This window comes from Rhinolophus sinicus, chromosome 16 (genome assembly GCF_057876585.1).
Source record: "Rhinolophus sinicus isolate RSI-liver-muscle chromosome 16, RSI-T2T, whole genome shotgun sequence".
Taxonomy (NCBI): Eukaryota; Metazoa; Chordata; class Mammalia; order Chiroptera; family Rhinolophidae; genus Rhinolophus; species Rhinolophus sinicus.
Genome location: NC_142516.1, coordinates 120,142,278 through 120,165,237, shown reverse-complemented (window position 1 = coordinate 120,165,237; position 22,960 = coordinate 120,142,278). Strand labels below are relative to the sequence as shown.

Below are 22,960 nucleotides of genomic sequence, written 5' to 3'. Positions count from 1 at the left end.
TATCTTTCTAGTTGCCAGGAAGTAGTTCTGCTCTCTGGAATAGGGGCAGGAACTGGGGGAACGTGAATGAGCATGGTGACGAGGAATCCAGGACTGCACCAGGTTCAGAAATTCAGGCAGACAGAATGTTCCAGGTCAGCGGCAGATGATCTCAGGTACCAAGCTAGTGTTGGAGGCAAACTTCCATCTCGAGGGTAGTGTTGCTCAAAGTGTGGTTCAGATCACTTGCTTCAGACGTACCTGGGATGCTTGTTAAAATGTCCATTTTGGGGCTCAATCCTAGACTTGCTAAGCCCGCATCTCTAGGGATGGGTCTTGGAAATCTATAGGGACCCTAAGTAATTCTTATATACATAAATTGGAACTTCCATTTATTTTTAGGGGTTGAGGATCTGGCAAAAGCAAAGAATAGACTAAGTCCTAGGGCAGGTTTCACATCCTTGGCAATTTTGGCATTTCGGGCTGGATAATTCTTTGGTGTGAGGAGCTGCTGTCCTGTCCATAATTAATTATATGTCCATAATGGCATAATTAATGCCATAGTAGGATTTTAGCAGCACCGCTAGTCTCTTAACTCTCTAGTTGTTAGTAGTACCTCCCCCCACCCCCCAGTTGTGACAACCAAAAATGTCTTGACGTTGTGAAATGTCCCCTGGGAGGCAAAGTAGCACCTGATTGAGAACCACCGCTTTGGAGAATCATAGCAAGCATGTTGGCAATCTAAGAATCAGAAACAAAGGACACAGAGGGGGAATATCCAGCTATTAGCACTGGAGTTGAGTTAGGGTTAGATCTAGAGTAAGAGCTCTTTCCTAAGGTAGCTTAGCTACCTTGCTGTGGAGGGGCCATGTAACTCTAGAGTTGGTGACAAGATAAAATATAAAGGCCAAGAACTAGACATGGTCCGGCAGCTTAGGCCAGGTCTCAATCCCAACTATGCACTGGAATCAACATGGAATTGAAAAAACATAGATTCCTCAGCTAACCTAAGTCCTTTTGAAGTGGAATTTCCAGTGAAATCCAGGCATCTTATATACAACCTGGACTCTGAAACACTCACAGGGTTAGATGACATCTGAAATACCGTGTTCAGAACTCAGAAAGAGACAGGCTGGGAATAAAATTGGCTCAGCATGGCAGACCTCAGCAATACTTATTGTCTGAACCTCTTTAAAAGCCCCCATCCCATCCCACAAGCGAGGATGAAAGCATTAGGTAATATCCATTGTGGGTAAACTGGCCTAATGAGATTTCCCCAATTTTACTCTAATCCTCTGTTCTGAGCCTACTTGCTCTTTTGTGGTGTTTTTTGTTCCCACTCCACTGCCTAATTAATGCCTGGTTTCTTCCTCTCTGCTCAGAGCCCTTGTTCTGATGTGTGTTTGGTTTGTGTGTGGTTTGGGTGATATTTAAGAGGCAGAATCCAAGCCTCACTGACTGACTGGATTGGGAGTTTCTAACTTCCTTTTAAAGGTATTGATTCAGCATCTATTGTATCCAATAATGTAAAATAAGACTGTAAAGCAGTGAGATAGATTCCACAAGCTGCACAAGAAATATCAGTTGCATAGAGTAGTACCTCATGTTTAGGACAGGAAATCCAGAAAAAACAACAACTCTGGAACTTTAAGTGTGTGCTCTTTCATTTTCATGTGAATCACTGCAGTTAACTAAAAAGTACATCCATGCAGAATCTCGACTGAACTTGATTAATCTTGGTTAAACTAGCTACTAGTTTCGCAGTAATTCCTTAACAGCCCAAGAACTCTGCAAAAACATTTTCATGGATTATTTTATTCAGGAAAAAAAAACAACAAAAGGAGAAGACAAACAAAAATCCTGGTCATTTGCAGTATCTATCAGCTTTCAATTTGGCTCTCCTGTTTAAACAAAGACAAATAATAAAAATTAATCTATGTAAAACATGTTATATGTAGTCAATTGCTACTAAATATAAGCTCATGCTTACAAACTCAATTTTGATTTTACTACTGTAAAATTTATAGTAAAATATTTTAATTAAAATTTTTCTTTTCAATTTTATGTTTCATACTAAATGGATTATATTCTTATGAAAGTCTTTTTCTAATCTTTAACAAATGTTGTCTAAGCAACATTTTTCAATCCACAATAGCAATTTTAATTACCTCTGAATTTAAGCATGCCCCAAACTATTTAACAGGGTGGCAATGTTGTATTTTCATAAGTGATAAGTTACAGGACATAGATCTTATTCTATTTCTTTTGAGTTCATAACCTAACTATTTTTATATCTTCTTGATTTTTTAGAACTAGATACTACATGCTAATTTGCTGAAGCAGAAAAAATTTTTACATCATTTACTGATGTCAGGTAACAACTTGATTAACTAGTTAACAGGAAATACATGATAAAGCATTATCTTTGTCAAGTAATGTAAAGAAATGTTTTAAAGGACTAATTTTGCAACACAGGACTTGAGTGAGTGGCAGGAGATTACCAAATTCTCTTTCAGTCTGGCACTTATATTTGATTTATATTTGTAAGCTCAGAGCTAAACCTCTCTACCTATTTTTTTATGTTGTAAATCTAAGACATGACTTACCTAATTAAGAACAGTAATAAACAAGTATTAACAATATATTATAGTAAATATCCTTCACACTTCTGAATTCAACTTAATAAAAGTGCTTCAATTTATTTAACTTTATACTTAGTAATTTTAAAACTATTTTTATCTAATTTTTAGGAACCTGTACTATAATAGAACCTAATGAATTCTGAAATTAGGCAAACTACTTCTTTCTAGATTTGTTCTAACAGTTATAAAAAGATGATGGTAAATAAAGTTGTGAAGTAGTTTCAGTTAAACCTGAATTTCTTACAACAAAATATACAGGCACTTGGAATCTTGGTGATCTTTTCCTAGACTTATGATGTGCTTTTTAGGTAAAATTACCACATTCTTAATTAGAAAGACCAAAATTTGAGAACTATAGTCATCCAAAAAGAACACTGGTTTTATATATGCCACTTCTATTGGCTACTGAACACAGCTGGAAATAAGTAAAAATACACCTACCTGTCCAGAAGTGTTTCATGCAAAAATCCATCTTTCCGGGCCTTTTTAAGAATTTTACTGTCTTCTTTGCTTATTTTAAGTTTGTGGTCTTGGAAGCTCTGAAATTTCTTTCTGTTAAGAAAATGTGTTTCTTGAAAAATATCTCAAACTTTGATTATACATGTTTACTAAATGACCTTAAAATTTTAAAAAAGTTTTTCATTAAAATAAAAATCTAAGTGTATTGCTTTAAAAACATACAGTTTCTCAACTACAAAGATGACCTTAGTGTCCCACCATCAAGAGCAGTTGTTTGGGTAGCTGTACAAAGCCTCATTTCTGTTTTCTTTTTTAAAGAAAAAAATATTTAATAGTGGGCAGCATAATCCACACAGCACAAGTTAAATAATTGATTAAATTATTCAAGTAAAATAGGAAATATTCAGCTAATTAAACTTTTTGGACATCTTTTTTTTTTTAAATACATGTCAATGAGATATATAAACTGTCACAAAAGCTAAGTCATGCTCAAATACTAGATTTATTAGTTTTCTTAATTTTCTCTCCTTCCCAAAGGTAATCTGCTTATATTCAAGATACATCACTGTATCTTCCTCCCCAAAGAAACCAAGCCTCACTTACCAGGGAATGTTAACTGGAGTCCCCTGTGGCCATGGAACACTATTTGGTTGGCAGGAGGTACTGACAAGTTACAGCCCTTCTATTAATTAATAGGGAGAATAGGTGAACCCAACTGACTAGCTTTGGAAGCTAGCAGGATAATTAGGAAAACTGAAGGCTTGAGAAAAGAAAAGCATTTAGCTCAGCGCTTTATCTTAGTTAGCGTCTACATTATGCTGCCTCGTCCCATCCTTCAGGTATTTTATTTTAGGCACTTTGAGAAGCACTTCACTGTCAAATCTGTAGGTCTAAAAGGAAAAGAATACGTACACATAATTGATTTCACACTGTTTAACATTTCCTTTGTCTTCTTCTGGAATATCATCTTTTTTCTTAGTTTCTCTTTCAGCACAGGACCTAATCTGGATATTGTAGAGGAGAACCCAACACGTTACACATTAATCTTCCTCCTTCCCCACTTTACTTACTACATAAGAACATTCTAGCTGATTTCTTATACAAAAGAGGAAGACAACTGACTTGTTTAGCAATTAGATTCAGTAAAAGGTTCTAGATACGTAGTTTTATTTATATATGTGTAATTTGCAGAAATAATTGCTACTGTATGTTTTTCTAGAGCCCTTGCATCAGAAACACTAAAGAAAAAATTATTTGAGAAACATTTTACAGATCAGATTCCTGTTGAGCAATCAGGAAATAATTTAACTAATAAATTTGGCCTCAAAGTAAATACACTAGGACCAAATTATTCGTGGTAGATAGTGTTTATTTTATAACATTGAAAGTTTAAGACAGTAGCTATTTTACTTTGTACAGGCTACTACCAAATATATTAAAACTTCTAGCATAACACAATTTGTTTTTACCTAATTGGAATCCCCCACTTTTAAATCCTCCTTATAGTCCCCTAAGTTTTAACTGATACTTACTATCACATGCCATAAATTAACAGACAAAGACATAGCAATTAGGGGCAAAAAAGGGGACAGTATTCGGGGCCGTGAAACTGGCAGTTTGCAACTCAAAGGATCCACATCTCCAAAGTGATCTCTGTGGCTCAGAGTGCAAATCCAAGACTGCTTAGAAAGTGGTGACCAATAATGCATGTGCCAATGATGCATGTGGCAGTTTTGGTCAGAGGGGACCTAGAAGACCTGGGAAATTCCTGGCTAGGGCCTGTACACAATACTACTTTCAGCAAGAGGAAGTGTGTTCTAAGTAGCAGCTAAGGCCAGGCAGTGAGGCTGGCACAGACCAGCAGAGCCTGCTTTGTAAAACGAAGGTGGAAAGAGTCCTGGACTATCATGGCTCAGAGCTTCCAGGAACTTGACTAACCAAACAGACCCAGGGAAATTTGACAGGTACTTCATGTAAAAATGGTTTTAATTAATGATAAATACAGCATAGTGGTTTTTCCCCCCATAGAAGTGCAAAGTGCTGCACGTATATTTGCATCGTTTGTAGTAATCATACTTTTATAATGTAATCCAGATGAAAAATAATTTAAACATGATACAATAAATTAAGTGTAAATAAAATTTAAAACAGGTAAGTCAGAAATCCACCAGCACTTTTTTAATGACATGTTTCCTGAGAAGCAGTGAGGTATGGAAGGAATGTCAGAGTAGTTTCTAGAGTCAGTTGGGCCTGGGTACGCATCCTGTCTTTACCATATCTAGCTGTGGGACTTTCATGAAATGATCGATCAAAACAGGTGCAGATATAAGGAGGGTCAAAGGCTGTCTCCTCATCTGTAAAGTTTGATAATAATAGCTATCTCACAGGAACATTACGAAAATTAAAGAAGGCAGTGTGTGTGTACCATTCAGCAGAATGCGGGGAGCTACTAGCTTTAGTTTTGTTTATGTACTAGACAAATATGACTAAGTTTTTCAAAATATAACAAGAATATCTAAGTTTTAGATGAAAATTATTTGAGACTTTGGTGGAGCAAATGGAGAAAACTATAGATGACATACTGAAATTTCTCATTTTTGTGCTGCCTAGAATGGTATTTATTTCTCCATCAGTGAGAACTCCAAATGATGAAATGAAGAGTTATTGATATTATCATTCTTGTTTAAAAACATTACTAATATTTTGCCAGGTACAAAGAACATTAAAAGACTAAAACTGACTATTATGAAAATCAAGAACATTTAAAAAGTAAAATCAAAATATGGCATAGAACATAAAGCATGTATAGATACTTGATAAATGCTTTTCAATTATGTTGGTAGTAGAAAAACCTGCAGCATGGAATTTTATGCTTTTTATACGGATTAAGGCCACTTTAGAAAAGGCATTCACCCTCCCTGACCCCATTTCTTTGAGCCTTCCTCTCTGGCCCGCCCTAAAGCATTACACACAATGAATTTGGATCAGACTAGCTGGAACCTGTGACTACCCAGCAAAGCCAAATTAGGCAAGGTTCAGAATGTTCAGCAGTGGAATGGAATGCCAAGAAAAAGAAAAACAGTGCATTAAGGAGGCAGTAGTTATTAAGCCTTAAAGGCCTTCATCAAATTCCAGTTAAGAAAACTACCTGATTTACCCGTTTTGCAGTTTTATTTAGAATTTTACCTTGATATGAAGATGTCTGAACAACGTTTATAATGAAGTAAAACAAAGAATAGGATTGGGGAATTTAGCCTGGAAGAAGGAACTTTTATTTCCAGCTTAGTGACTGATATCAAATTATAAACAATTTGTTTTATGTGCTTCATGTTTCTCATGTAAAAAAGACTTTTACTTATTCATCAAAAGATCCAGAATCTGAGGGCTAAAACTCTGAAAGTGCTGTGACTTTTATACTTTGTAGTGACTAGTAACATAGATGCTCAGGTATTAAACAAACTCAAAACAACCTAGTAACCTTCTCACACATGCTGGTAGGAGCACGTATAAGTTAGTGCAACACTATGGAGGGCAGTATCTAACAAAATTACAAATGCTTATACCCCTTGACCCTATAATTCTGCTTCTGGGAATTTATCCTCAGATATACTTGCACACCTACAAAATGGTGCATATTCAAAGTTATGTGCTGCAGCATTGTTTGTAATAGCAAAAGACTGGAAATAAACTAAATTTCCATTTATAAAGAACCTGTTAAATAAATTATGGTATGTCCCTAAAATGGAACATTACATAGCTGTTAAAAAAGGAGAGAGAGAGAAAACTTTCTACATAATGATAAGGGAAAATCTTCAAGATACAATGTTAAGGGAAAAAAAATCAATGTCTAAAAGAGTGTGTAAAGGAAGCTAACTTTATTGTAAACAAGTAGAAAATTACAAATATATTCATATTTTTACACAGAAACTCTAGAAGGGTGTAGAAGGAAGGGAAACATGTTTATATATGCACATATTTAAAAATTTTTGAACCATGTGACTATATCATCTATTTAAAAAATTAAATTTTAAAATGAAGGCAAGGAAAAAAACAGAAAATATAGGCCTAAAAAGCATGTGGAACTATTCAGAAAAAGATACTAATACATGGAGATTATAGCAAGGTAGCTCGCAGATACAGTAATTTCTCTACCACATGGCACAAATAAGCCATCAGTTTTAGAATTTATAATTGAAAATAAGTCTTATTTGGAACATAATATAAAAAGTGATGAAATAAATCTTTAATAGTAAATGACCATTCAAACATTTTAAAGAGATGTAGTCACATCATATGTGTGACATTAGTCTATAGAAAAAAGTCATGATTACCTTTATCATTTCTTCTTCTCCTGCTGTTTTACTTTTTGCTTCTATATCACCTGCTTCATTGCATCTAATAAAGCAGCTATTTGAAGCCAATAAAGCCATTTTCCCCTAAATAAAATAAAAGAACAACAAAACATAGTTATGAGAATACCTACAAAAGAATTCTTACGTCTTGACACTAAATTAATTTTTTCCCATGAGTCTAAAAGTAATCAGAAAAAAGAATATGGAGAAAACCTGGAAAATAAAAACATATAAAAGAAAACTAAAATCACCTATAATCTTATTTCTCAAAGATAACCACAATAAGTATTTTCAGTATATTCTATTAGTAGGAGTAAATTCTAACTAGATGAAATAAAATTGTTTCCTTTGATCAAAAAAAAGGATTTATTGAGGCTATAACTAATTTAGTTGAGTTTGAAAAAAAAAATCACTCTAAAGACAATTAAAAATATAATGCACAATAATTTATACAAATATATTTAAAATAAATTTAAGTAAAATTTTTCTTCATAATTAGACAATATAAGAATGTATCATATAAAAGCTAGCCTTTGGTGCCTTTGAATTTACTGGTTAAAACTTTAAGAATCAATATCTGAGGGACTTTTGTGTGTGGAAATATTCATGTTATTTTTAGTTGTTTAATGCTCAATGTATTATACTGATTCTGATAAATAAAACGTTGAAAACTAATTTTCTTGTGTATCTAAACCTAGATTATAAATTTAATATCCTTACAAATAAAAGGTTTAATTATAACTTGTATATGTTGTTTCTTTTGGGAAACTTTTAATACCTTAAACATCAGACAAAATATTCACAAATACAATAATTACAAAATGTGTTAAAAACCTTATATCAGATCCAGTTACAAAAGTGCTAATAACATGGATCGGATTTAATTTCTTATTCAAGGTGGCAAGGGCTGGGTTTTCTGATCTGGATGACTCTGGGTGAGCATGGATATGGCTATAGAGTCCAAGATGAGTTAACCCTGTGCTGTTGATCTTTCAGCTGAGTCACTTTTTGCAGTGAAGTTTACTTGTCACATCAAGGACCTTTGTCTCTTTCATTTACATTTAAAATTTTAAAACTTTGTGTCTTCCCCAAAAATAAAGTGAAATGAAGTTCCTTAAAGTTCTGTATGAATGGCAGTTCCTGATTCCTCATCCTGACCTTATGATATATTGGCCTTTTGTGTTGATACAGTTTTCATGATAAATATATCATTAATTTAGTAGGATCATTTACCAGGGGTTGCAATCTATTAGTGGTTCATGAAATCGATTTAGTGGGTGCTGACCAGAATTGGGGGGGGGAAGGAAGAAAGTAAAAGAGATAAGATGATAAGATAGCATAGACTATATCAGAGTGCAAAATATGTAGATAAGTAAGTATTGTACAATTCTTACTTCATTTATACGTTATGTGCGTACTGGGCTGCAATATAAAAATATTTTTCTTACTGGATTGGAGTAGTCACTGAAGATTTTGTTCTAGGGGATGAGGGAACAAATCTAAGTAATAACCTCTTTTGAGGGGTGACTAGCTAATTTATCATCTTGTAAAACACTGTTGGATCCTATTTTGAATTCGTTATTGTCTATTAGCACCGGTGCTACCCAACTACCAAACTCCTCCTCTTCCACTTGATGTCCTCTAGTCCTTCCTGTTCTTGATATAGGATCTACCTTTTAGGAGTTTAGCTCTCGTATATTTTTGTTCAATCTTTACTGCTCAGACAAACTGAAAATGGAACTTACGTATTCTGAATAAACAGACATAGACTTAAACAAAATATCAATATATTGCAAATTGCGTATTTACTAAAATTAATAAAAATTAATATATATTCCTTCTTTTGTATTAAAACTATGTTTTGTACACTATTTGCTTTTCTCTGTGAGCTTCATTATGAACTCAAAAATGTTTACAGACTAAATTAATTTCAATGAACTATTATCACTATTTTATTTTATGCACAAACTGTCACAACTTGGCCGATGGCCATCCCCTTAAACTTGCTCCACTGTCCTCTTACCATAGTCCCTAATGTTTTTGAAAGCATCCTTAATTTCTGCTAAGAAGAAGATATTCCTGAACTATCCTATTTTCCTTGCCCCAGGATGTAAAATTGGTCACCCTCTGAGGAGTCCTGGTTCTTTAATGAAAAATAAGAGCCCCAAATCTAGGCACTAACAGTGTACAGAAATGACAATGGGCAAAGTACTAGTGCTATTTTTGTTGCAGTATTTTTTGAGATCTTTTTAAGGTAATGAGTTCATAATTATTTTTTCCAATTTCATGCATTATATTATTGCACTCTGCTTTTTTTGGTTTTTTAGAATATATGCTCTCATTGACTGTCAAAGACTTTCTTACATTGACAAGAAACTTTTATAAATAATAATAGCACTTACATCTTGAAAGACTGGTTCCCATTGTTCTCTTGGTCCAATTGCATCTGAACGCCCAACAACAAGTCCATCTGAATTGATACCAAGGTATTTTCCATAGCCAGATTTCAGGGCAATTCTTCAGGTTAATAAAATAGATAAATGTTAAAAACTGAGAGAAATTAAATATGGATCATAAAAATAGTATGTGTGTGTATTAAAAATTCAGACTAGCCATAACCCAAATGTTCAAAAGCCACATGTGGCTAGTGGCTATCATATTGGACAGTGTGATTCAATATCTGTAACTTGATATTCTGCTTTCCAGTATAAGCATTATATCTTAGCAAATTTTTTCTAAATGCATTATTCTTCAAATATACTACTTTTAATAGATATATAATGTTCTATTATAGATGTATTAAAACTTATTTTTTTTGCTATTTTAAATAATGCTGCTGTTACCTCTTCTGTACATAAAATTGCTGATTTATCCTTAGAAGAGAGTCCTATTAGGGAAATTATTGGATCTAAGCGCATCAACTTCAAAGCTTCTATTATATACTGCTATACTGCTTTCCAGAAAACATTTGTGTCAACTTCATTCTCACCTCAAATTAGGAGAGTATCTTTTTTACCACGGATCTGTTAACATTATGGCTTTTAAATAAAATTAGAAAATCTGATATGGGAATAATGGTATCCTATTTAGTTTGCATTTTAATTATTTTGAGTGACATTTGTACTTCTTTTTCTTTTTAGTTTTTAAATTATCTTTTTCTCCATTTTTCTACTGGGGTCTTATTTTTTTTCTTAGTGTTACATATGAATCCTATACATACCTAGGGAGAGCAAAAACTCACTGCCTGAAAATTTTTGCTGAAAATATTTTCCTCATTTGACTATTTTGTTTATATTTTTTGTTTTCAACTATAAAGAAGTTTGTATTTATTGATATTTCTTCTTCTGCCTTTGTCCTTTAAAAGTCATTCACCATACTTACTGGCCATTCAAAGAAACTATAGAAATAATCTCTACTGAGGCTTTTCAAAGAAAAAAATATGATTTCTAATGTTTTAGCTTACCAATCCCCTGTGATGCCAGGGATTGAATTTATACTCATTTATAGACTAATGATAATATGAGTTATTATCATGTTGATGTAGCTAATTACTAAAACACTGAAATTCAATTTCTATATCTACTACCCAAAGTATCATTCTGTGCCTTTGCACTGAGAATAAAAAAGCTCAGCTTATAAAATGACTGTAAACATAGTGAATAAATTCTTTTGGTCTTTATGACTATGTGACACTCTGTGGGGGTTTCAACAATATTCCTTTTTTTTATAATCCTGTTTGTCCCTTGACTTCTGACCAGTGAGTTTATATATCATAGCAATAGCAGAGTCTTATGTTTGTTTTCTTCACGTCTTTCTAATCTATATCTTATTTGCTCTGTGACATTATTAATCTTCATTTTTTCCAGCATAGTAATATATACTGCTAGGAATCAATGTACGCTTTTATCTGGGGCTTTAATTCTCTTATAAAGACACACTTATTGCAAATGTAATTTAATAATGCCTAAATATCTACTGGATATATAAATAATGTTTTATTTTTAAAATGTCACAAAATACACTTTTCAAAAAAATTGTTTTTTAAATCAAAATTACTCTGTGGGCTTATGTTAGCTAGACATTGGAATTTTTAATGAATGAAATTAAAGAAATAAAAGATTATTAATTGTAAGTTCAACTCAGGCTTACCTGGAATCAGATAATTTGACAGCTGTAAACTGCTCTGGAGGACTAGGGCCCTCATCAACTACAGGAGAAAAAATATTTTGAAATAAATCTGACATTTGTTATAAATAATTATGTAAAGATACTCTTTAGCTATTAAACAGTTTTAAAAACTTAAAAAATAAGTCTTTCTTTTAAAATTAAATATAAGAATTATAGTATTAATATTATCAAGATCTTTCTCTTCTATAACTACAGTGTTAGTTTTACTCAATAAGATAGGTCAGTATGGTATTTATTTAGTCGCTTCCAAAGTATTTTTGTGTGTGTCTGTTTTAAAATGCAGTCAGTATGTAGACAAATAAGCACTTAATATTTTTAAAAAAACTAATGCTTTAATTTATTCAAAGGATGGCCATTCAGACCAAAATATATAGCTCTTTATCTTCTAATTACTTCATATCTCATTAATGCTTTCTCTGATGGGCTAAAAGGGAATGAGAACACTTTAAATTGTTAACCATGCTCCGGGTTAGTTTTGGCAAAACGTCTGAATATAGGAATTCAAATCTTTGACTCAGCCAGGTTTTTTCTTTGCACATATTATTTGAATTATCATATTATTTTTGATTTCCATAAATACTTTTCTGAACTATAAAGAATGATTTCAAATGCTTATACTGGAAAGAGGGAGTTGCCAATAATTGGTAAACATAGATGAAGGAAAAAAAGTGGAAGAGTCAAATGCAATGGATCCATTCCTTTGGAATATACTTGAGATTAGTCAGAATTTGGCCTAAGTGAACAAATTCAATAAAATATATACTTTAAGTAACTTTTTCCCTTCCATCACTTCTATCAGATACGAACCTTCTTTATGTGGCGCTCCTAGTGTAAAAAGTCCATTGTCAAGTGCGTGTATGTAAGTTCCTTTATCCATTTCAATTGCTATGGTTCCTGAAATTTCACCAAAGTTTGTAACTGTCCACCAGATTCCTAAAAAAGAGAGTTAGTACTTAAAATGTATGTTTTAGATTTGACACAAGGTTCTTGTTGCTGTTGTTATAACTTACTTTCTAAAACTTTTTTTATTTTTCAGTTGTAAGAAGTAATACCAAGATCCTGTATACCCCTTACTTACTTTCTCTCAATGATAACATCTTGCATGACTTTGATGTTCACAGTACAATATCAAAATCAGGATAGACATTGATACAATCCATTAAATTAATAACATCTCAGGCTAAAGGTCAATATACAGAAATCAGTTGCGTATCTATATCTTAACAGCAAACAATTCAAAAATAAAAAATTTAAATTCTATTTACAGTAGTGTAAAATTAAAAACTACTTAAGAATTTAAAAAAGACATGGAAGACCGCTACACTAAAAATTGCAAATTATTGAGGGTCAATGTTGTTAAGATGTCAATTTTCCCCAGATTCAATATAATTCTTCTAGAAAACTCAATAGGCTTTACTGTAGAAAGTGAAAAACTGATTACAAATTTGTATGGAAATATAATCTACAATAGTCAAAACAATCCTGAAAAAGAAGTATAAATTTGGAGGATTCACACCATCTGATTTCCAGACTTTATTAAAGTGACAGTAATCAAGACAAATATATCAATAGAACAATAGACAAACCAATGGAACAGAGTCTAGAAATAGACCAACACATACGTATAAAGTCAACTATTTTTTGACAAAGAAACCAAAACAGTTTAATGGGGAAGAGGAAAGTCTATTCAACAGGCATGCTGGAGCAACTGGCTACAAATATGAAAAAAAAAGAAAAGAACCCCAACCCCTACCTCGCACCATACCAAAAATTAATGTGAGATGAGTCACAGATCTCATGTAAAAACCAAACCTATGAAGCCTTTAAAAGAAAATGTTGAGAACATCAATGTGACCTTGGGGCAAGCAACGATTTCTTAGAATGGAGAAATAAGGTGGTAGCCATAATAGGGAAAAAAAAAATCACAAAAATTAAAAACTTTTTTATAAACAGTAAAAACTTCTGCTTATTGAAAAAAAAAAAAAAAAATCCCAAAAACAAAACAAAACAAAAACCACCATTAAGAACATGAAAAGTCAAACCCCAGACTGAGGGAAAAGACTAATAACAGAATTTTAATACTTTCTTGGTGGGAGTGTAAAATGGTACAATCACTTTAGAAAATCTTTGGCAGTTTCTCATATAGGTGAATATTCACGTATCGTTTGACACAGAAATTCTACACCTAGATATCTACCCAAGATATTTACCCTAATTTTAGATTTGTTGATTTGCTATTCAAAAATATGTGAGATTTTTCTAGAATATTAGCTTTATACAATTTCATATAAAACGTAAAGGAGACATAATTTATGAAGGTTAAAAAATGTAACGTGCCAAGTTTTAACAGAAATAATTGTTTTAAAGTATAGGTGTGGAAAGGATAGGACTAAATGGAAAACAGGCTGTTTAAGTATGTTTAAATCAGTTTATTTCTGGTACCCTTTATAGGCTACATTGATTTTCTTCTGTTTAAGATTTTCACTCATTTCATAGTACACAAAATAATTATTTTTACTGTGACTATTTCTTTTAGGGATATACAAGTCACTGGCTTCTACAATTAAAATGCATACACATTGAAAGAAAATACAGTAGGTCCTCGAATAATGTTGTTTCTTTGTAACGCTGGTGAGAAAACAAAACTGATTCCTGGCCAGGGCCACACTGTCTGTACCGGGTCTGCGTGTTCTCCCCATGTCTACATAGATTTTTTCCGATATTCCAGTTTCCTCCCATATCCCAAAGATACACACATTATGTCAACTGGTGTGTCTACATTGTCCCCATATGATTGAGTGTGGGTGTGGGTGCCCCTGCAATGGAAAGGTGTTCTGTCCAGGGGCGGAAAATAAATATCTTACTTGTTTTTATTAATCTTTCTTAAACGTATGTGTAGCTCACATTTTTTTCAATGTTTAATATTAGAAGTGTTTGGGGTCTTTATTTAGAAGTTTGGTGATGTTTTTGTGCCCAGAAATATGCTGTTGGAACTCCAGTCTTGTTTTTATCAATTAACCTAAGGTGAAATTGGTTTCTTTATACTGTATGTCCTTTTGCTTAAAGTTGTAGTTTCCAAGAAACTATCTATAAGGATAAGTGAGGACTTACTGTAATTTGTAAAATATATTTGGTTAAATAATATTTACCTATATCAGACCTTTAAAATTATATATTAGACTCTCTGGGCTATTAAGTAGTCTAATGGCACCTGTTAAATCGGAGCGATGCTTCCTCTCCTCTGTGTTTTGTTCTCATAATAAAGAAAAGGCATCAAGGACATCTACTGTGTTAGAGAATAGAAGAACTGTACATAATACTTGAGCACTCTAAGACAAATATGAATAGGTCATAAATTCCTTCCATTTTCTTTTAATTACTTATGTCTAACTAGGAAAATATTCTTAAAGGGATCTCAACCAATGTTAACTTTTCTCAGAATAAAATATAGAAAACTGACTCACCAACAATATCAAGTTGGGTCTCTTCATCATCTTCTCTTTTTCTCTTCTTCTCTTTGTTCTTTTTCTTCTTACTATAGGAGATAATTTATATAGATGAGTTTAGATATATTGATTTGCATATTAAATATCACGAGATGGAATCTTGGAAGAATCTTTTAAGCTGTACGTTGATTTACAAATTACTGAGTTATAATGATTTACATTGATATACCTCTTACTTTAACATTGAGAAGTCCCTTCTGATCCTGTACATATTACATTATAGTTAATTAAGAGAACAGATTCTGGAGCCAGCCTGCCTCATTTTAAATCCTGATTCTGTCACTTCTTAGGTCTGTGATTTACTTAAGCTGTCAGTCAGTTTCCCTACCTGTAAGGTGAGGATAATTTTTTTTTTTAACTTTTATTTATTTTAAGTGTGTTTTTCCAGGACCAATCAGCTCCAAGTCAAGTAGTTGTTTCAATCTAGGTGTGGAGGGCACAGCTCACAGTGGCTCATGTGGGGATTGAAACAGCAACCTTGTAGTTAAGAGCACCAGCTCTAACCAACTGAGCTAACGGCCGCCCCAAGGAGGGTAATTTAACCCAACTCTTAAAGTCACTGTGAGGATTAAGAGCATGTACCTTCATACATTGCTGGTGCAGCTGCTTTGGAAAATAGCTTGGGATTCCTCAAAAAGTTAAAGCCAGAGTTACTGTATGACCTAACAGTTCTACTCCTAGGTATATAACCAAGAGAAATGAAAATATATTTCCACACAAAAACTTGTAGAAGAATATCTATAGGGGCATTATTCATAATGGCCCAAAAGTGGAAAAACCCAAAGCTCTATCAACTGATGAATGGATAAACAAAATGAGTTATATCCATACAGTGGAATATTATTCAGCATAAAAGGAATGCTACAACATAGATCAACCTTGAGAATGTTATGCTAAGAAGCCAGATACAAAAGGCCATATAGTGTATGATCCCATTTATATGACATATTCAGAATAGGCAAATACACAGAGACAGAAGGCAGATTAGTGATTGCCAGGGACTGGGGGTAAGAGAATAGCAGGAGTGACTGCTTAATGGGTAAGGCATTTCCTTCTGAGGTGTTGAAAATGTTCAGCAACTAGACAGTGGAAACCTTGTCAATATACTGAAAAACACTGAATTGTACTTTAAAAGGTTGAATTTTATGATATCTGAATATCTCAAGAATAGAAAAAAATTCCAGGAGAGATTTAAAAAGTTAATATATGAAGTGCTTAGAGCAGTTTGTGGCACATAAAAGTGCTATATATGTATTAATCATGATCAAGTTACAACTACAAGAAGATACACTTATTTGCATTTTCATCATAAAGTACGTTTTCAGAAGCTAAATCTTCCCTCCTGCCAGCAAAATTCATACAGTAAAAGTTTCAGACTTATTCAGCATAAATTTCTAATGATGCCAGACCCTTAGGCAGAGTTGTCAAGGGCTTCAGCTTGCTCCTTGACACTTTTCCCTCTCAACTATAAGCAGCAAAAACTCTTATCACTGAGACCAGGAAGAGTGGGCAAATATCTTTCCCTAAAAAAAAATCTAACAATCATTATTTACTGCACACGTTAATTCATTTAATCCTCATAATAATCCTTTTAGAGTATCATTAATCCCTCTTAATAAATGAGTAGATGGAAGCTCAAAGATATTAACGAACTTGCCAAATCACAAAAGTAGTAACTGGTGGAGTCCAGATTCGAGCCCAAATCCCTATCAAAATCTACATCTGCATAATGCATTACAAATTAATCAATAGTTATTTTTAGAGGGAGAAGGAGACAATGGTGAAAATAAGTATCCTTAATAAAGGAACTTACTGTTATGACCTACGTCATCAGACGAATGCAGACCCACAAGAAGGTTGGGGCGGGGGGCGCTCACCAGAGGAGCCAAATTGTGGCTCCTGGGCTATTGGTCTCGCTCTCCTGCCTCCTCCATCTTCGGGGCGCGACAGCTAGGACTCGTCTCTGCGGCCTGTCTCTCCAGCTCTGTACAGGCGGACTGAGCCGCCGCCGCATCTGTCCACCCGGGCCAGGAAGCCAGGCCCAAGGCTGGGGGACCACATGGCAGCTAAGGCTGCCGTGAGACTCGCGGGGGTGTCGGAGGGCGGACGTTTGTCAGAAAAGAGGGGAAGACTTTTCCGCACAAACTCCTGGCCTTACCTCTTAGCCTTGGTTCCCTTGAGCACGAGTTTGGTGGACTTCACATAGGAGTACTCGGCCATGATTCTGGTGACACTTCCGTACAAAGAGATGCGAGCTGGCTCAGGATAAAATACCTCGACTGGGGCAGGAAGGGCGAGGGAGGCAGGCAAGTGCAGACCGAGCGCGGACTCCCTGAAAGCAAACGCAACAGCAGCAGTGGAAGCGTCCTTCCACAAGCCCTGGTCTTCCTCGCCCGAATGTTGGGTCCCAGATGAAGAATTCTACTTCCTGTTTACTGTCCGGGGCTACGGCAGCGGCAAAGGGCCGAAAGAGTCACGTTCGTCGCTCTATCGTGAGAATTCCTGAATGTGAAGGAGACGCGCCCTCTGCTGGTCGTAGCGGGTCTAACACCCGTGGGTGGCCTCTCAGGGCTCTGTTGAGATCGCCTCCTGCTAGGTCACGGGAGGAAGTGACAGTTTGATCAGCCAGAGGGTGAAATGACTCAATCAACTCTCCCTGTGCTTCAATCATCGGACTGGGCCTGACTGCCCGGCGCCGCCGAGTCCATTATCTGGCCTTGGACGGCTTTACAAGCCATTTCAATTCCATAAACGTTTATTGTAATGTTTTAATTAGGGAGACGTGGGTGATGTACTACAGGAAACAATTAGGGAATAAAGTAAAAAATAATTAAGTGTCAAAATGTGGGCGGCAGATTTCACAAGGTACTGTAGAAATTTGGGTGGAGGTGGGGTGGGAAGTTGAAATTGAAAACTAATGTAATCAGAGGAGTCTTTCTGTGTAAGGTGGATCTTGAGAGAGGCCTTCACAGCCTCAGTCACTTAAACATTTCTCCTGCTCCAATCTCTTCAACAGTTTTGTAAGTCTGTTTTCTCCCCCTTCCAAACTATCTTCTATAGTGCTACCTGAGTCATCTTTCTGAAGAAATACCTGGTCACTATCCCCCCCTACCTAAAGCAAAAGCAGCCTATTGCTTTCTGGAGGAAAAATACTAGCATCATTTAATAAAGTATTGACGATCTGGCTGCTTTACCCACCGCTAAAACTCCTGCCACCTTAGTTCCAGACACACTAAGTTATTGGAAATGTTTGAATGCTCTGTGTTTGTTTCCGCTGCCTAGACTGTTGCCCTTTCCTCTTACCCACCCTCTTTACTTGGCCCCTTTCTTCAACCTTTTAAGACACACTCAGGCATCATTTTTATTCAAAAAATCAGCTTTGAACAACTGTCTGCATTTCCCCAAATACCTACATTTCTCATTCTATAGCTTAATTTTGTGTGTGTGTGTTTAGGGCCAGAACTGTAGCTCATTCCTCCTTATTTCACCTTTACCTTACCCAATGCCCGCTTCAGAGTAGACCCTGCATAAATGTCTGTTAAGGTATTCAGATTCTACAGCCTGAAGTTAAGCTGCAGGTTAATGAAGAGAGTGAAACAGTTTGAAGGGACTGGAGTAGAGAGGAGAGGTTGCGGTAGAAAAACAGAAAGAGAAAAATTGGGTGGGTAAGGAAATATCACATCATGGAGACCATTGGAAATCAGTTTCTTCTTTACTTATCAGTCATCTCGGAAGACACTGTTCTTGGTGATAAGATTATACAAGAGATGCTTCGACTCAGGGCCTAATCTTAAAGGCTTTCATCTAAGTAAATAATGTGCAGTGAGAGTCAGTACAACATATAGTTAAGAATGTAGCTTCTGGAGACAGCCTGCTTGGGTGGACCTTGCTCTCTCTTTAGAAGCTAGATGAGTTTGGGCAAGTTATTTAACCTCCACATTGTATACCTACATTTCTTCAGCTATAAAATGAGATGATACCTCCTAGGGTTATGGTGAAGATAAAGAGAATTAATATAGAAAAACACTTTCTAAAGTTCCCAATAAATAGTCAGTGCCTCATAAATATTAGCTATTATTATTAGATATCGAAGTGCCCTGTGAAAAGTACAAAAAAAATGTTGCAGCAGGTATGGTGGTTACATGTGGCAGAAGTAGGGACTCCTATTTTGTTTTAGGGATCAGGAGAAGCTTAATAGACAAAGTGGCATCTGAGAAGAGTCTTGAACAATGGGCGGGATTTTGATAGATGTTGTTGGGGAGGATAGGCATGTTTGATGGAGGAAGCAGTATGGACAAAGGCCTGGAGACAGAAGAGTACGGGGCTTGTGTAAGGAGCAGTAAGTAGCCCTGTTGGTTGGACCACAGGATGTGTAGAGTGGTGGGAACTAGGATTGAGAAGGTAAGTTGGGGGTCATTTTGTAGCTGGAGAATTTGAATGAAATCAGTAAGCAGTTGAGAGTGATTAAATAGAGTGTGTGTGTGTGTGTGTGTGTGTGTGTGTGTGTGTCTGTGTTGATGAACAGAGTAGTTCTCCAGGACAATTCTGTAGCAGTGAGTATGAAGGTTGTATAAATGATACCAGGGCCCTCCTACTTGAGCCATGGCTCTTTACATAATATAGAAAACATGGACACTAATTGGGCTTCACAAACCTTAAGAGATGTTATTAAACTCATGATTCCTGGTGGCACCATAGAATCAAGATGGGCCAACCTCAAACCTGACTCAGATAACAAAACGATCATAAATACCAGCTTAGATTAGTATCCTTGCTTACTATTATAACATCTTTACCAATATTTCTACAATACTTCCTTTTATACAATGAAAAATTCCCAGAGTCGTGAATGAGAGAGACAGGAAGGGAGGCTGCTCATATTAGCTTTTTTAGGGACATTGAGGAAATCTCAATTTCCTCATCTTTTAAAGTGGGGTTAGTCACAGTGCCCTTCAGGTTGAGGATTTAATGCTATAATTCATGTACAGTGGTTATGATACACATAGCAAGTGCTCAGTAGATGTCAGCTGTGATGATCACCAACCTCATTATTATTAGATGGTTATCATCACACAGACAGGAATGCCGACGGCAAGAGGATGGATGCATGTTCTGAGGGCATTCATGTGGCAAGACCAGAAGAGCAAGAAGTAAACCATAGTAAAGGGATAGAATAGGGATAGAAAGAAAAGTGAAGACAGGAAGATAAAAAAGAAAGGAACAGGGTTAGAGTAAAATTACAGTAGTCTTCCCTTGTCTGCAGTTTCACTGTCCATGGTTTCAGTTACCTGAGATCAACCGCAATCTGAAAATATTACATGGAAAATTCCAGACATAAATATGTCATATGTTTTAAATTGCACACTGTTTTGAGTAGTGTGATGAAATCTCAAGCAGTCCCTCTCTGACCCAGCTGGGACATAACTCAGGCCTTTTTCCCGTGTCTCCATGCTATAGATGCTCCCCACGTGTTAGTCACTTGGGTAACCATTTCAGTGGCCAGATCAACTGTTGCGCTACCACAGGGCTTGTGCTCAGGTCACTCTTATTTTACTTAATAGTGGCCCCAAAGTTCAAGTGTAGTGATGCTGGTAACTTGGATATGCCAAAGAGAAGCTGTAAAGTGCTTCTTTTAAGTGAAAAGGTTTGTATGTATAGGAAAAATCATTGTTATATGTAGGGTGTGCTACTATTTGTAATTTCAGGCAGCCACTGTGGGTCTTGGAACATATACCCCATGGATAAGGGGGGACTACTGCATAGAAATCAAGACTGAGAAGAAACTCCAGAAAGACAATGCTATTTAATATTGAAAAAGTTCATAAGAATAGCATGGAAAGAAGGCCATTGAGTTAACATTCAGGTAACCGGTGGGAAAGCACTTTCAGAGAGGCAAGCGGCTTGACTAGGGAGTAGGTGAAGAAGAAAGAGTACTTTGCTATTGACTAGTTGCATGGGGAAGTAAATTAGGGATGGTTAATTCCATATTTCTGGATTTCATTCCTTCTTGACCAACCACTGTATACATAATACAGAGTGACAGCAAAAAGTTAAAAAAAATGAGACCAACTTAGTTTGTAGCACATAAGATGATGTTTTGTACTGAAATCAAGATAAATTCATGACTCTCCCTCCTGTCTCCACCCTCAGGTTGGAAGTTAAACAGCTCCTTTTCCTCTTCATTAATTTCATTTTCAACTCCTCCCAGGTCTCTGTGGTTTTCAAGTCCTCTCAGGTCTTGATGAGTTGAGGAGGTGTGAAAAGCACTGTTTTCAGCAAAGGGAGAAGTTTGAGATTCTGTTCACATTTTTTCTTAGTGACATTCCTAAGTTTTCAAGATGATTCAGTGACAGGCCTTGTGTGATTTCCCAAGTTTTACTGATCATAAGAATCACTTAAAGTATTTGTTAAAAATACAGAGTCCCAGGCCTCTCACTTAGAAGTTCTTATTCAGAAGATCATTGATGAGACCCAAGTATATATATTTTTGACAAGTGTTACAAGTGATTCTTATGGTCAGGCAAGTTTAGGAAACATCGGTTTAGAATTTATGTTTTCATCACTGGAAGCTGAAGAAGGTTTTTCCCGAAACTTCTACCCTTTTTGAAAATAAAATACTTATTTTTAAAAGGAAAATTATTTAACTAGAATCAATATTTATACACATAGTATATGTATTGTACTATGCTTTATACTTTTTGTCATATTTATAATTAAAAATTGGCACGAATACTACGAGAAAAATTGCATATTAAATGACAAGGGGAGTGTATAGGAACAAAGAGGGGGAGGGGTGTGCTTACTGCTGAGAGAACGTAGAAAGCCAAATGATAGAAATCTAAGGTTGTAAACACACTTTGTAAGGTGCAAGAGCTTCACAATCATGTCTGAAATCTTTCATGCTCACTTGTAAACGGTGACTTTAGACTAAATTTAGGGGAGAAACTCATTATGGTTTAAACGGTTCTTGTAAGAGGCTTTAAATGAAGGATAATCCTTATATTTACTTGAAGTAATTTAAATTGGAAGCTTTCAACAAATTTCTAACTCACCCCTCTTAAAAATGTCTTTAATTTGAAATGAAAATTTAAGTTGATATTTACGCTCCATTAGTGTCCTTATGCAAAGGCTTAATATATTTTACATTTCCAAATTTTATTTCTTGACTTTGCTGGAAGAAATGTACTACTCAACTGATTTTTTAAAATCAAGGTAAAATAATTTACTTTGACAACTGCATGCTGTACTTTTATCTCCAGGTGTTTTGGTGATAAAAGATTAGGTTTAATAGTGATTTCAGCATGAGAGCAGTGAGGCCTACCACTGCATTAACTTTCCTAAAATTGAGTTCTGTTGTTTGCATTAGAAGAAAATGAAGGAGAACATATTAAATCTGATATATAAAAAAAAAAAATCAACAAGGAAAAGGAAGAATGATGCCAAAGGAAGAATGGAGGAAAAAGAGCTGAAATTATAGGAATCGACAGACATTTATAAACAACTATATCGAAAACCATTGGTCTACTGAAAATATTATTTTAAGTTGGATTAGCTAAGTTTATTTTTGAGTAGGAAAAGAAAAACACAGTGCATGAAGGGAACCCACAAAGGCTACAAACTATAGTGAATTTCAACTCTATTTTATGAAATTAAAGCTACACTTATTATATATCATCCTACTGCTAGTAAACAGTATCTATTCAGTTTGCATCAACAGTTACATTAGGTTTGCTCTGACATCCTTATTTTCACAATTCTTTAAAAAACATTATTGATTGCTTACTTTTGTCTCATGTGAGCCAAACACAACAATAACAAAAAACTTTTATTCTTA

The 22,960-nt window shown here is 35.1% G+C and overlaps 1 protein-coding gene across 1 annotated transcript; it reads right to left on the bottom strand.

The window, feature by feature from the left end:
• Positions 1-1,774: 1,774 nt before the first annotated feature.
• FRG1 (FSHD region gene 1) lies at positions 1,775-17,545 on the bottom strand. Its single transcript, XM_019738013.3, has 9 exons — positions 17,285-17,545; positions 15,085-15,155; positions 12,428-12,553; positions 11,582-11,639; positions 9,835-9,949; positions 7,412-7,516; positions 3,993-4,084; positions 3,063-3,173; positions 1,775-1,880 (listed from the first exon to the last, which is right to left on the bottom strand). The coding sequence occupies exons 1-9, from the start codon at positions 17,344-17,346 to the stop codon at positions 1,844-1,846; spliced, it is 777 nt and encodes a 258-aa protein (XP_019593572.1). The 5' UTR covers positions 17,347-17,545; the 3' UTR covers positions 1,775-1,843.
• Positions 17,546-22,960: the final 5,415 nt, after the last annotated feature.

Excerpts from the sequence above, each read along its gene's own strand:
- FRG1 (XM_019738013.3), bottom strand. The coding sequence starts at position 17,346 with ATGGCCGAGTACTCCTATGTGAAGTCCACCAAACTCGTGCTCAAGGGA. Across the intron at positions 15,156-17,284 it reads AAGGGAACCAAGGCTAAGAG|TAAGAAGAAAAAGAACAAAG; the intron begins GTAAGGCCAGGA and ends TATCTCCTATAG. Across the intron at positions 9,950-11,581 it reads GTCAAATTATCTGATTCCAG|AATTGCCCTGAAATCTGGCT; the intron begins GTAAGCCTGAGT and ends ATTAACCTGAAG.